The sequence below is a fragment of the Argentina anserina genome, chromosome 7 (assembly GCF_933775445.1).
Source record: "Argentina anserina chromosome 7, drPotAnse1.1, whole genome shotgun sequence".
Classification (NCBI taxonomy): domain Eukaryota; kingdom Viridiplantae; phylum Streptophyta; class Magnoliopsida; order Rosales; family Rosaceae; genus Argentina; species Argentina anserina.
The window spans coordinates 19,599,246-19,613,330 of record NC_065878.1 but is presented as its reverse complement, the minus strand read 5'-3'; the positions used below and the strand labels follow the sequence as shown (position 1 = coordinate 19,613,330).

The following is a 14,085-nucleotide window of genomic DNA, read 5'->3' as shown; positions in this document are numbered from 1 at the left end:
GTCCAGACACATTTTGATCAATCAGAAACTTTATATTGATAAAATTGTGGCACATTTGATAATAGTGACTTCTATAATGATAGAAATATGGTACTTTTGATCAAACAGTGACTTTATAATGATAAAATGTGGTTAACCAAGCCATCCAAGGATTGGTATGAAGAGCCACCTTCTACGAGTGTAACTGTGTAAGGTTTTTTTTTTTTTTTTTGTAAAGAGGGCTTGTGAGGCTACCCTCGAATCTTGATTAATGAAACTGACGAATACAAGAGGGACATTAAGCCTAAACCTCTAATTACAAAGACTTGAAATAATATCAGACATCTCTACAAACATGTACTCAACTAGTCACCAATTAGTAAAGAGTGCACTACCGGCTACTGTATTTGCTTTAAAATAGCGGTGACATACCGGAAAGATAACTCGACTACTGCGAAGAATAATTGCTAATAACACATCTTTCTCACTATCTTGCCGCCAGAAAATAAATCCGACGACACTCAACTGAGTGAAAGGTTTGTTTTCTCCTTAAGCGTTGACATATTTTTTCCGATCACTTCCCCTTCTTTCTCTGCCATAAGTTTTCGAATTGTTTTTTCGATTTCACCTCTCTTGCTCCCCTTCTCCAACTGCAGCCCTACTGTCCAAATAGCACTTAACACATCTTGCATTTACCATTTGATCTGAGAAATGTGGCATACATATAATAGGCACCCCCTAGAAAATACTCTCTAATGTGGACTTCCATCCATTATGAGTCCAAAATAGTCCCACAGCTGGATGAGCCAGCACCTTTTTTCTGTGGTGCCCATTTCACAATGTGACCCTTATCATTTAACGTCTCCAGGTATCCTTGAGGTAATTTTTCTAGCCATTCAGAGCCTTGGATTAATCCAGGTCGAATCACCCACAAGAAGGGTTGATTGGTGTTGGCTAGTCCCCAAGCTATTTCCAAAAATTGAGCTTCATTCACTGTAGCATTGCTCCCAAAGCTAACATAGAAAACTGATTTTGGTGGTCGAGTATTTAGCCATGAAATGCAACTTTCATCCTCCAATAATAAACTACTTGAATAAGAGGTTGGGAACCATTTGTGAAATGGGCCTATTGGGAAAACTGGGATGGGAAATTCTTGTTGGATTGTAGCCAGTGCCTGTTCTTCAAGATCTTTAAAAGTATTGTAAATAACTCCATTTGCGGTCTTGATTTCATTTAACATTTCGGTCAGTAGTTGATAATATCCCTGTGACTCACAAGAGTTAATCACTGGAAGGTCTTTGACCTTGAGTGGTGGTAGCTCTACTACTGGCTCTTCTAGTTGAGATTCTACAAGACAGTAAAAAGATAGCGCTCTAAGTTTGAGTATATACTATTGAAAAATGTGAGCCAATTAAATAGTAAATACCTACATTCAGTCATGTAGATTTTATTGGCTTTAAGGCATATAAACCTTAGGAATTAGCAGGCAACCAAGTGTTTTCAGAGAAACTAACCTTGTTTTGGGAGGTAACCCTTTTCCCACAGATTGAGTGAAGTAAAAGAGAGGGTCAGTGATTAAGCAGGCAACAGGCTCCTCTGAACCATCATCAGATAACAATTTAGCCAGGCAGTTCCGGAAAGGATCACAACAGTGTTCATTTAGACGAGAAATAAGAAGGCTGGGATCGTTTGTGGAGAACTCAGTTTCAGAGAAGCCATCAGGGATCAAGTGGACGGTGAAGTGAGGGTGGGTTGAAGGGTTGAAAGAGTTGAAGTTGGTGTGGATGATGGTTATGGAGAAGCCTCTGAAGTGTAGAACATTAGCTAGCTCAAGCATAGGGTTTTTAATCTTTATATGGCCTTGAAAGGGTAATGGGAAGAGTATCAACCTCCGGCCTTTCCTAATTTGCTCCATTAAACATAGAGCGATCTGTATCTGCGTGGCTCTGGTTTGAGTCTCCTTTTCTCCCCATTCCTGGAGTCTAATTGCTTCAGTATTGTTGCTTTCTTTACATGTCTACAGTAACCATCTAACCTAGGAATTTATATACATCACGATGAAAGGCTATATAACATATTCTATGTTAGAATTTTTACATGTTACTTCTTTTATAAAATAAAATATGTACCGCTTGTTAGTTAGATGTAGACCCTTAATTTGCAGCATGATTAAAACATGAGATACAGACAAGTCGCACAAAACACAGCACCAAACGCCAAATTATATAGTTAGCAGGCTTGTTAGTGCTTTCTGATTGTATTCTTTTATACTACTTGTGTCGATTAATTCCGTAACAATGAAGCTGTTATTGCTTAAAATACATACTTCACGTTTATTCTTAACTTTAAAAAAAAACTGTAATTATGTGGAGTATATAACGGTTGAAGTAGTACATAAGAGGATTGATCAGCAAAATTTTATTTTAAATGATATCCTGCATACAGATTTTTAAACAATCACTGACTTTCAATCAAGTTCTTATAAGCATTGATTCTAAATTTCTAATGATAAAATGTGGTTAACCAAGTCTTTCAAAGATTGGTAGGAAGAGATGTCTTGTCTGAGGCAAAGATTTGCCTTATCCTTTAGCTTTGACAACCTATTTCTCATCTGTTCCCCTTTTTTCTCCATCATTAGTATTTTGATTGCTCTAACAATTTCGCCTCTCTCAATTCCATTATCTAACTGCAACCCAATTTCCCAAACATCACTTACATATCTTGCATTCAGCATTTGATCAGCAGAACATGGCATACAAATCATAGGGATCCCCTCACAGATACTCTCCAATGTAGAATTCCAGCCATTATGAGTCCAAAACACACCAACTGCTTGATGAGCCAACACTTCTTTTTGAGGAGCCCATTTAATAATGTGCCCCCCACCATCCAACGACTCTAGATACCCATGAGGTAATAGTTCAAGCCAATTTGACCCATGGACTGATCCAGGTCGAACAACCCACAAGAAGGGTTGCTTGCTGTTGGCTAGTCCCCAGGCTATCTCCAAAAACAGAGCTTCGTCTAATGTGGCAATGCTCCCGAAACTAACATAGATAACAGATTTGACTGCTTGAGTGTTTAGCCATGATATGCAGCTCCAGTCTTGTGACGATAGGGTACTTGCAGAAGTAGTTGCTGGGACACGCTTATGAAATGGACCTATAGGGAAAACTGGAATGTGAAATTCCTTGCGGAGTGTTGCCAGTGCGTGTTGCTCAAGGTCTTCAAAAGTATTGACAATAAACCCTTGAGATGCCTTAGTTTCTGACGTCAGGTTGCTTATTAGTTTAAGAAATCTCTCTGGGTCAGAACTGTTGATCATGGGAAGATCTTTAACTCTGAGAGGTGAAAACTCTGTCACCAGCTCTTCCAGTCGAGAATCTGATGTCCAAATAGAAGTTATGCAGATATAACTGCTATCAAACATGCTGCATACTAAATACCATATAGACAAGCTTTAGCTGCAACGATATGTATGCTCGTAGCTCATGTGATGAAGAGAGAAACAACTCAAATGCAAGCTAATATGATATTGTTACTAGTGTAGCTCATGAATTAGTTATTTTGGCGTCCAGATTTAGTGAGAAGAAAGTGTGGAGAGGAACTCTACGATCTTGGCTTGTTCATCATAAGTCCATGATATCATAGAACCAAAATGGAGTTTTCTGGATGGTGATTAATCTCACATACAATAAAGTGTAAATTTTAGATTTGCATTTGTCTATTAGAAAAGGAACTAACTGTACCTTGTTTAGGAATGTAACCCTTTTCTTGCAAGACTGGAAATGCAGATATGATAGCAGTGAAAGAGGCACTACCGGTCCTTAATAGAATCCTTGGGATCTTGAAGCTCTCTGCAACAGATTGAGTGAAATCATATACAGGGTCAGTGATCAAGCAAACAACAGGCTCTTTTGAGACATCTGATACCAAGGTAGCCAAGCATTTCCTGAAAGGTTCGCAACACTTTTTATTGAGATGAGAAAGGAGGAGGAGGAGATCCTTTTCAGCAGCCTCGCTCTCAGATAAGTTAGCTGAAATCAAGTGGAAGGTGATGTGAGGATGGGATGAAGGGTTTAGACACTTGAAGTTGGTGTGAATAATGGTTATGGAGAAGCCTTTGAAGTATAGAATGTTGGCCAGCTCAAGCATGGGGTTCATATGGCCTTGCAAGGGAAGTGGGAAGAGTATTAATCTCCGGCCTTTCCTTTGCTCCATTACAACTTCAGGGGAACGTTTGGACTGGCTTGAGGCTTTAGGTGTCTTTGATTTCCTTGAATCTCACTATCCCCGTAGCCTATATATGATGATATCATAAGCATAGTTATTAATTTGGACCAAAATTGTTATTATGCATTTAATGCAAAGCAACCGTATAATGGTCCATCAGAGCCATCAGTTTTGCAGTCATGCATGTTATATAAAGAAAGCGGGAATGTAGTATATACAAGTATTCATTAGACTACAAAAGTACGTGAAGTTTAGTTGTTTACATCGAATCATCATTTAGTTTGCTAATCTTGCTAAAGCTATAATAAAAATTGAGCTTTCTTTATTGTGACAATGAACAGTGAGAGAGCTATATCTGCTGTCGGTGATAGTTATGGAGACAAGCGTCTCGGTCTGGACATGGTGATGGAAACTTCCCTAGTTAGCTCCGTTAATAATGGTGGTTATCTGGAATGAAAAGGTATGTGTATTTTGGTGTTGAGGCCTTTATTTTTTAGGTGCAAGTTTTTGTTTCTTGAGAGTTGGGGCTTTAGTTATTTTGGTACTATTTACTGAATTAAGTATCTTGATCTCTAGGATTGAAAACGGAAAATGCCCGTTTACCTTATAAAGATTTAAACTATTTGGACCAACAATTTCAAATGTTTAAAGTGATTTATTTTCAAGTAATTTAATCTTATAATGTGTTCATGTTCTAGGCTGGATAGATATGTACATCCTAATTTGCAGCTGCCAGGGGATAATTTAGATGCACAAAACATAACGTGTTATTTCATAGATGTTGCCTACATACACATTTTGACCAATCACTGACTTCTAAGTTTTGTAAATAATAGTGATGAGATATGATTAACCAAGCCATCCAAAGATTTGTGTGAAGAGCCATCTTGTTTCAGGGAATGATTTGCCATATCCTTTAGTTTTGATACCCTATTTCTTATCTCTTCTCCTTTCTCTATCATTAGTCTTCTAAGAGTATCCACACCCATAAATTGCATTTGCTCAAGCAAATGGTAGGGCCAGAAGCAAATTTTGCTTCAAACAAATCGATTTCATATTTTACTCAAGCAAATCGATTTTTTCACACACACATTTACAATTTGCTTGAGCAATTTAATTTTGTCTTATTGTGAAATAATTAATTTTTTTACCAGATATATTTACAACCAATAATAATGTGCCACGTGTCATTATCGACTCGATATTATCTAAAATTTCCGATAAGATTTTCGACTAATAGATAATTGACAGGTGTCACTGCCACATGTCATTGTCGCTAAAATAATTGGAGCAGATTCCCGATAAGATTTTCGACTAGTAGAGAATTGACACGTGTCACTGTCGGCAAAATAATTGGACCAAATTTCTGATAAGATTTTCGACCAATTTGCTATAAAAACGTCTAATATCACTCATTATAACTCATCCTTCAATCTAAACACTTAGCAACATTTCCTTGTTCATCACTATGATGAATCCTTTCAGCTTCCACAATTTTTTCAGGCGGAGACAACGTCAGCAAGAAGAGGATGACGATATGGAGCAATCATTCGTGAATCAGGTAGTCATGGCGGAAGCACAACACGATGATGAATCAACACGACCAAGCGGTTCACGTCGCGGTAAAAAACCGAATAAGCCACGTCAGAGGCTATCTAGGGGACACAATCTCATGGAAGATTACTTCATCGAACGTCCAATTTTCGACGCTCAAGACTTTCGTCGGAGGTACAGGAAGAGCAGAGACCGATTCAACATTATCATGACGGACCTCTGCAACCACGACATGTCTTGGCATCAAAGACAAAACGCCACTGGTTTGCTAGGGCTACTTCCCCAACAAAAGATGACCGGGGCTCTACGAATGCTAGCGTACGGGTCAGCCGCAGATCAGTGTACTGAAATTACAAGGATGGGGAAATCGACTACCCTGGAATGTATGAAGGAGTTTTGCAGCCAAGTGGTTCATCTCTATGGTCCAAGATACCTCCGCAGTCCAACACCGGCAGACCTCACGCGACTACTAGCTAAAGCCGAACGCCGAGGTTTTCCAGGTATGATTGGAAGCATCGACTGCATGCATTGGGAGTGGAAGAACTGCCCAACCGCTTATCAAGGGGCATACTCGGGCCGAAAGGGTCGCCCAACGATTATCCTAGAGGCAGTGGCCTCGTATGATACGTGGATATGGCACAATTTTTTTGGCTGTCCTGGAGCTAAAAATGACATTAATGTGCTTCACCTATCGAATGTGTTCTTAGAGATCCTTGCCGGAAGAGGCCCAACTGTCGTCTACGAAGTCCACGGACAGAGGTACAGCACAGCTTATTATCTGGCTGACGGAATATATTCAAGGTACTCTACATTTGTCAAAACAATTTCCAATCCCCAGACGCCGCAAGATAAGCCCTTCGCAAAGAAACAAGAGGCATACCGGAAAGATGTGGAGAGGGCATTTGGCATTTTGCAATCTCGATGGACAATTATACGTCATAGTTGTACATTGCACCACAAATCGGTAATGACTACCATCATGTTAGCTTGCATTATATTGCATAACATGACTGTTGAGGAAGAGTATGTGGATGCTGAGGATGATGATGAGGAAGAAGAAGAAGACTTGCACAACCCATCGAGGGCTTTCCGGGTTTATGATGGGCCGGTGAATGCACAAGGGAATCGAGTTTTTTTTTAGCCAATCAGTAGAGATGGAGCTAATATACAACGGTTTCACGACCGTGTTGCCGATCTCGAATCCGCTTACATCCATTGAGAGCTCCAGAAAGACTTGGTGAAACACATTTGGAGAGTGGAAACCGGTGAAATACTTTAAATATGTTTTATTGTGTGTTTTCATGATGTTTGTGTTTAATTATTAAGCTTGTGTTTAATTTCAGTATGTGTTTTAATTTAATGTGTATTTCAATTTCAACTTAATAAATAAATTGCATTTTATTTCTCGAAAAATTTAAATTACATAAAATGACGAGCCAAGCCCAGATTTATTCTTAGTACAATACTATAACTACTATGGAAAAAGCACGCGATTTGAGTGATAACAATCTGAATATGTTTCATCGGTAAGTTGATCTTGACTAGCTTCTCCTTCATTAAGGATTGCTAGTTTCCTCTTCGTAAAATATCTTTTCGAGATTGGGGTCATAGCCTCCAAATCCATTGTCATGATCCTTATGTCATTCTCTTGTTTCTTCAATCGTAACTCTTCTTCCGCCCTTGCTTCTTTCCGCTTTTGAATGTCTATGTACTCCGCATAATAATTAAGCTCACTTTCATTATGGGCTAGCCTCTTGGTATGCCATGATGCTTGGTCACTTGCAATGGTATGCAAAACCTCCACCCGTTGCTCAATAGGAGTCTTACCTTGTTTCGTTTGGCGCCTAGCTTCCTTTGCTGCCTTGGTTCCCATTGGTCTAGGTGGACTCGATGGAGCTGCCGTGTTGCTTTGAGGTGTCTCATTCAATTGGTCGTCATCCAAATTGATGGTTGGAGATGATGCAGTTGCGGAAGGAGTACCGTGGTAACTACTTGCATATGGAGATGGAGTAGTAGATAGCACCGCAACGAAAGATGGATGATCTTTAACCACTTCCCAACATTCAAAGTGTGTAAACTTTTTCTTCTTGGCATTATAGTAACATGATTGAGCTTGTCGTTCCTGATGTAAAAAACTTATATTAGGTACTTATTTAATTACATAATTTAAATAAATTAGATAAAACAAATAATGTAACAAATTAGATATATTAAAACAAATAATGTAAACAATGCTACATATTTAAACAAATTAAATAAAACAAATAATGTAACAAATTAGATATATTAAAACTAATAATGTAAACAATGCTACATATTTAAACAAATTAAATAAAACAAATAATGTAAACAAAATTAGATATATTAAAATAATTAAATATGTAAACAATGCTACATATTTAAACAAATTAGATATAAATTACATAATTTAATTCATATAATCAAATAAAAATTATAATATATGATAAAACAATGTACTTACTTCGTCCATTAGCGAAGTGCCGCTAGCTATACGTTGTCGTGATGCCGCCAAACATTCGTCCCATTTTTGCAAGAGTAGCTTGAACTTGTTGTAGTGAGAAGCGAGCGCGATTCGGGTCCTCGGCTCCTTCGGAGGTTTCTCACCCGGTGCTAGCACCCAATTTTGCATATAATCGCCATGAATTGTCTCCCACAATTTGTCCCTCTTTTGTTTGTTACCGTCATATTCATCAATGCTATGACGGACAAAAGAAATGCACATTTGTAAATATTCGGAAGGAAGCCAGTGGATGCCCATTGTTTTGGAAAAAAATGCTAAACGAAATGAGAGAGGAGATGGAGGAAGATGTGAAATTTGTTGTGCACAAATTGGTGTGAGTTCATAACAAATTGAAGTAGTATTTATAGGCAATTTTTTGGGAGAATTTTGAAATTTTGGTGATTTTTTACAATTTTTTTGGTTTATTTCCGTTATGATCAAATAGTAGCCGTTGCCAATCAATTCTAGCCGTTGGATCGAAATTTCTGATTCAAAATGGAAGGCCCAGATCAATTGGACCGTTTGCCAATCAGTGAGACACGTGTCAGCCATTCATTGGCTTGTTGTTTTTTTTAATGGCGCGTGCGTTGCACGCGCCTAACATAAAAAAAATTCGCCTGTGCCTGACGTCACCCACGGGCGGTGGGCTCCGCCAGGCGAACGAGCAAACGCCGGAGCAAAATTTGCTCAAGCGATCGGACAAGCACCGCGGCTGGGTTGACTGGGCGAGCAGCTCGCCTCCTCCTGCTCGCCGGTGCGAGCCTCCCCTTCTCCTGCTCGAACTCCTCCGGCTGGTCCCTCCTCCTGCTCGAGCACGCCGACACATTTGCTCGCCGGTGCGGATGCTCTAATTGCTCTTTCAATTTCGTCTCTCTTGATACCATGCTCTAGCTGCAATCCTACTTTCCAAACATCGGTTACGTATCTTACATTCACCATCTGATCAGCAAAGGATGGAATACAAATCATAGGGACTCCCTCGCAGATGCTCTCCAATGTAGAATTCCAACCGTTGTGAGTCCAAAATACTCCAATGTTGTATAGCTCACATTCAGAGCTACAACAAGTGATCTCAAGGTCGTCCTTCGGTGTAAAGGAACTTCATGAACTCGGTTTAAGTCGACTTGAACCCTCTTCCGACCACAATTCTTTGTTCGCCTATGTGACACATCGACAACTCCTCCAACTTGAGTATCTTTTGATTGCTTCCAAATCCGTTGTACGGTTCGTAAATTTACTGAAAATAATCCAGATACTTCCGTCGTTTTTTTTTTAGTCTTCCGTTGACACTCTTCTCTAACAAAGCATTATAGATCGCCAATCGTTGGCTACTTGATAAGAACTTTCTCCGTCTCACTTGAGATATGTCAACACTTTCTGCATATTTTACAAGAAAAACAAGTCAAGAAAATTCCAATTAGTCCAACGCAGGGACCAGTAGTTCCTATACTAGCTGCTGTACTACCAAGTCAAGAAAGTTTATGACAATTCTAATTAAGAAAAGTCCAACGCAATGACTAGTAACTACTGTACAGATAAGACCACTAATTGAGAAAAAAAAGATTGAAATCAAATGATGATAGAAGCATAAACTTCTATAAATAAAAAAAAGCATACACTCCTGAGAAAAAAAAGATAGAAACCAAATGATGATAGAAGCATTAGTAATGATGGTAATGATGAGAGATGACTTCTCAAAAACCAAAATTCATCTACATGAAAAGAATAGAGCATAAGAGTAAAAACAAAGCATACACCCCTTCATCATCTACTCAACCAAGTTTACCTGTATCCGGAGCTGGTACATGTTCATCTTCTTCACGCAATTGATCAATATCGATCTCAAGTAAGGGAGTCTCCGACTCTTGATTCAGATTCATATTTAAATCAATTACTATAGCTCCAGTAGAAGAAAATCTGATTATCATTGGAACGAGATCCTCCATATCCAAATTGGTTTCTTCAATGCTCAAAGGAGCATGATGTTGATAAAATAGAAATTCTCCCTCATCTCTCGTAGGTGGAAAATTTAGGTCAATGTATTGATTCATAATGCTTGAACAGCCTTGAAGCCATGGATGTGTGTATCTCTGGAATTTATACTCTTTGATTTGTCTTCTTATATAGGCAAATGAAGTTATATAATTTCAGTTTTGGCTCTATTCTAAAACTTGAAAATTTTGATACATAAAAATTTACGAATTGAAATTTTTTCTCCCGGTAATTTTCATTCGATTTAGAGTAGGTTTTTGAATTTCTAGTTGGATTGCTGCAATAATTATAAAGAGGGTGAAAGAGTTCAGTGAAATGAATAGTAGTAATAGGGCACAAGGAAAAGAGAAAAATGACAGGTAAATTAAATGTAATTAAAAACAATTAAGCCTTAAATAAAAATTAAATTGTCATTAGACTTATTTATTAATTTATGTGCAAACTCTTAAAACACGACCCTATAAAAAAATCGGAGAGAGTAACATGTATTATATAAAAATGGTACAAAAGTTTAGATGAGTCGGAGTCCGGTGGGCTGCATGTGGCTCCGCCACTGATTATGCATATAATGCAAAGTAACCGTATAATGGTCCATCAGAGCCATCAGTTTTGCAGTCATGCATGTTATATAAAGAAGGCAGGAATGTAGAATTACTAGTATTCATTAGACTACAAAAGTACGTGAAGTTAGTTGTTTACATCGAAGTGATCGAACCATCATTTAGTTTGCTGTCGGTGATAATTATGGAGACAAGCGTCTCGGTCTTGACATGGTGATGGAAACTTCCCTAGTTAGCTCCGTTAATAATGGTGGTTATCTGGAATGAAAAGGTATGTGTATTTTGGTGCTGAGGCCTTTCTTTTTTAGAGTTATTCGGTGCTTTAACAGTGTGCAGCACCACCAGTGCCTTATCACGTGACCTTTTAATATTTCCTTTGTTAGTCTCCGTTAATTAAAATCTCCAACTATCTCTAAAGAAATTCATTGACAGCAATAGCATTCTGCCATTCTCAGCCAAAAAACAAGCAATAGCATTCTGGCTGTACATAATTGATGAGACCCAATAATCCAATAACCACCACCACCGTCACCGCCACTGCACATCTGATCGAAAATCGACATATTTGATATATTCTCTCAGATTTTACATATGATCACGAACTCAGGAAGAAACGAAAATTCTTAATTGATCAAACTAATTTATATTCACCTTGGGACAAGATGAATCCACCCAAAAATTCTTTAATCCACTCCCATGGAAGAGATACCTGCATTTAAAAAAAACCCAATCAGATCTGATCTAAGTATGGTGATGACAGATATTGCCGCCACCCACTAACTCCTCTCAGGTGACCACCGTCCGCGCTCCTTTCCAGCCAATCACCTCTGTTGAACCTCGATAAAGCCACCATGAAGCCGGGTTGTGAAGCGACGGACACCTCTCTAGGTTTTGAGGGTGAAAAAACCTATAAATTTTAACTCTTGTTACCAACAGTTAGTTGACTGATATGGAAATTGACTTTTAAGCAAAATTGGATGGCTGATATTTATCTCCAGAATTTAAAGGCTGAGATGATCTCGAAATCAGTATAATATTCAACCCGTGGCTGCACATCGTGGTGCATACTATCAGTTTCCTTTCTTTGGGTTTAGTTATTTGGACAAATTAGAAAAAAATACAATTTGTCATCATAAATTATAAAAATGTCACCACTTATTTCACAATTATAAAAATGTCATCTCAAATGACTAGAAATTAGAAAATAGTCAACAAGCTTGGAACCAAATTAGAAAATAGCCACTTTTTAAATATTTTCCGGACAATTTTATAATTTCTTCTTCATCATCATCATCATCTTTTTCATTATTCTTCTAATTTTGGCCAACTTTACCGTCCAATGATAGATTTGAGAGTGGTTGGTACAGTTAGAAAGATCTTTCTCCCCTCTTTCATTTGATACCATATCCACTCTGAACCGACCACCGCGCAAGGCGCAGCAACCCTCGCAAGGGGTTATCGCGATCAATGACGGTGCCCTAAGCAATTCCGGTGAAATCTGAGCTCATGTTTCCTAATTCTAGTGATTATCTTCATTTTGAGCATACTCATATCAATCTCCTTTGAATTTGAATATAATTTCGCATATTTAGACATTTCCTCTCAGCATGTCACATATGTTGTCACACTACCTATCACACCCGCTGTCACACTTGCTGTCACACTCACTGACCACTATCACACATGTTGTCACACCCGTTGTCACACTGCCTATCACACTAATTGTCGTTGTCACACCCGTTGTCACACTGCCTATCACACTAATTGTCGTTGTCACACTACATATCACACTATATGTCACACTACATGTCACACTCAGTGTTACACTACCAATCACACTCGTTGTCACACTAACCGAACCCAACCCAGACCAACCACCGCCTCAGTGCCTCACCTCCTCCTTCGCCTCTGTTTCCTGATTTGCGAGTTTCTTGTATTCCCCCGCTGTCGATTCAAGCAACGAAAATGGCATTGATGAAGAACTAACGTTGTCGTAACCTTCCAAATTGATGACGACCTAACGATGTCGTACTGCTACCCAGCGCTGCTGCTACTCTACTAAAGCATCGATGACGACCCATCCTAGCTCTTAAGGACACGATTGAACTCCGTGAAATTGGTGCCTTGGTGACCTTCCTTTTTCAGGTCAGATTGGAACAATTTGGAGAGGCGACGTCGACGGAACCCTAGCCCGTCCCTCCACGACGATGTCTACAAACACATCGATGAGGACATCGACGAGAGGAGGAGAAGGTTACGACGGGAAATCTTCCATTTTCTATCGGCGATTGAAACAGAGAAAAGTCGTGAGCTCTGTGGCATTTTGTAAATACATCAAACGTCATTGGTAACGGTATAAGAGATTTAGAAAACTGATTTTTTTCTAATTTTCAAAACTTAGGTGACTTTTTTCTCATTTCATGTGTCAAAATGAACTTGTTTATAAGAAGCCCTAGTTATTTTGATACTATTTACTGAACTATTAAGTATCTTGATCTCTAGGATTGAAAACAGAAAATGCCCTTTTACCTTACAAAGATTTAAGCTATTTGGACCAACAATTTCAAATGTTTAAAGTGATTTATTTTCAAGTAATTTAATCTTATAATTTGTTCATGTTCTAGGCTGGGTAGATATGTAAATCTTAATTTGCAGCTGTAAGGGGATAGTTTAGATGCACAAAACATAACATGTTATTTCATGGGGTTTTAATAATTAAGGGCATTTAAAGACCCAAAATATTAATTAGAGCTCCTAGTTTAGGTTTCTGATAAATAAGGGCCCCTGCAAAACCTCTACCCTTTAAAATTTGAGTTTTTTTCACCAACAGTCCCTCAACTCTGGTGTACCTACCAATGTGATACCTCAACTCTTAATCGTACCAATGTGATACCCAGACTCTAGTATTGCTATCATTGAAGTACTTCCGTTAGTTTTTTTAAACTTTTCCGTTATCTTGGTGACGTGGCAGGTACGTGAGGCCCACAAAGAGGGTTAAAAGACAAAATTAACCTCATCTGAGAGGAGCAATGTTTTTCCCGCCCTTTACTTTGAGAAAGACACCCAACAATTCCAATTTTGGCGCCAATTTTCCCTCCCTACTCCTTAATTTGTGTCTCTTATCTAAACTAAAGAACTACCGCCAACCAGTCGACCACAATCTGATAAAACCTAGATCAATCTCATTTTCTATTTTTACCCTAGCACTTGTTAAACTAACAGAATAAATATAGAAATTTATATGGA

General features: G+C 38.5%; 2 protein-coding genes across 2 annotated transcripts; both read right to left on the bottom strand.

Annotated features, from left to right (window-relative positions):
* Positions 1-113: 113 nt before the first annotated feature.
* LOC126802825 (UDP-glycosyltransferase 76F1-like) lies at positions 114-1,964 on the bottom strand. The gene is given in 6 exon segments (XM_050530533.1): positions 114-174; positions 505-656; positions 658-798; positions 800-1,326; positions 1,494-1,525; positions 1,527-1,964. Coding segments are annotated over 6 exon segments (1,281 nt in total). The 5' UTR covers positions 1,895-1,964.
* Positions 1,965-2,382: 418 nt separating this feature from the next.
* LOC126802432 (UDP-glycosyltransferase 76F1-like) lies at positions 2,383-4,328 on the bottom strand. Its single transcript, XM_050530057.1, has 2 exons — positions 3,729-4,328; positions 2,383-3,363 (listed from the first exon to the last, which is right to left on the bottom strand). Exons 1-2 carry the CDS (start codon positions 4,198-4,200, stop codon positions 2,474-2,476), a joined length of 1,362 nt encoding a protein of 453 aa, XP_050386014.1. The 5' UTR covers positions 4,201-4,328; the 3' UTR covers positions 2,383-2,473.
* Positions 4,329-14,085: the final 9,757 nt, after the last annotated feature.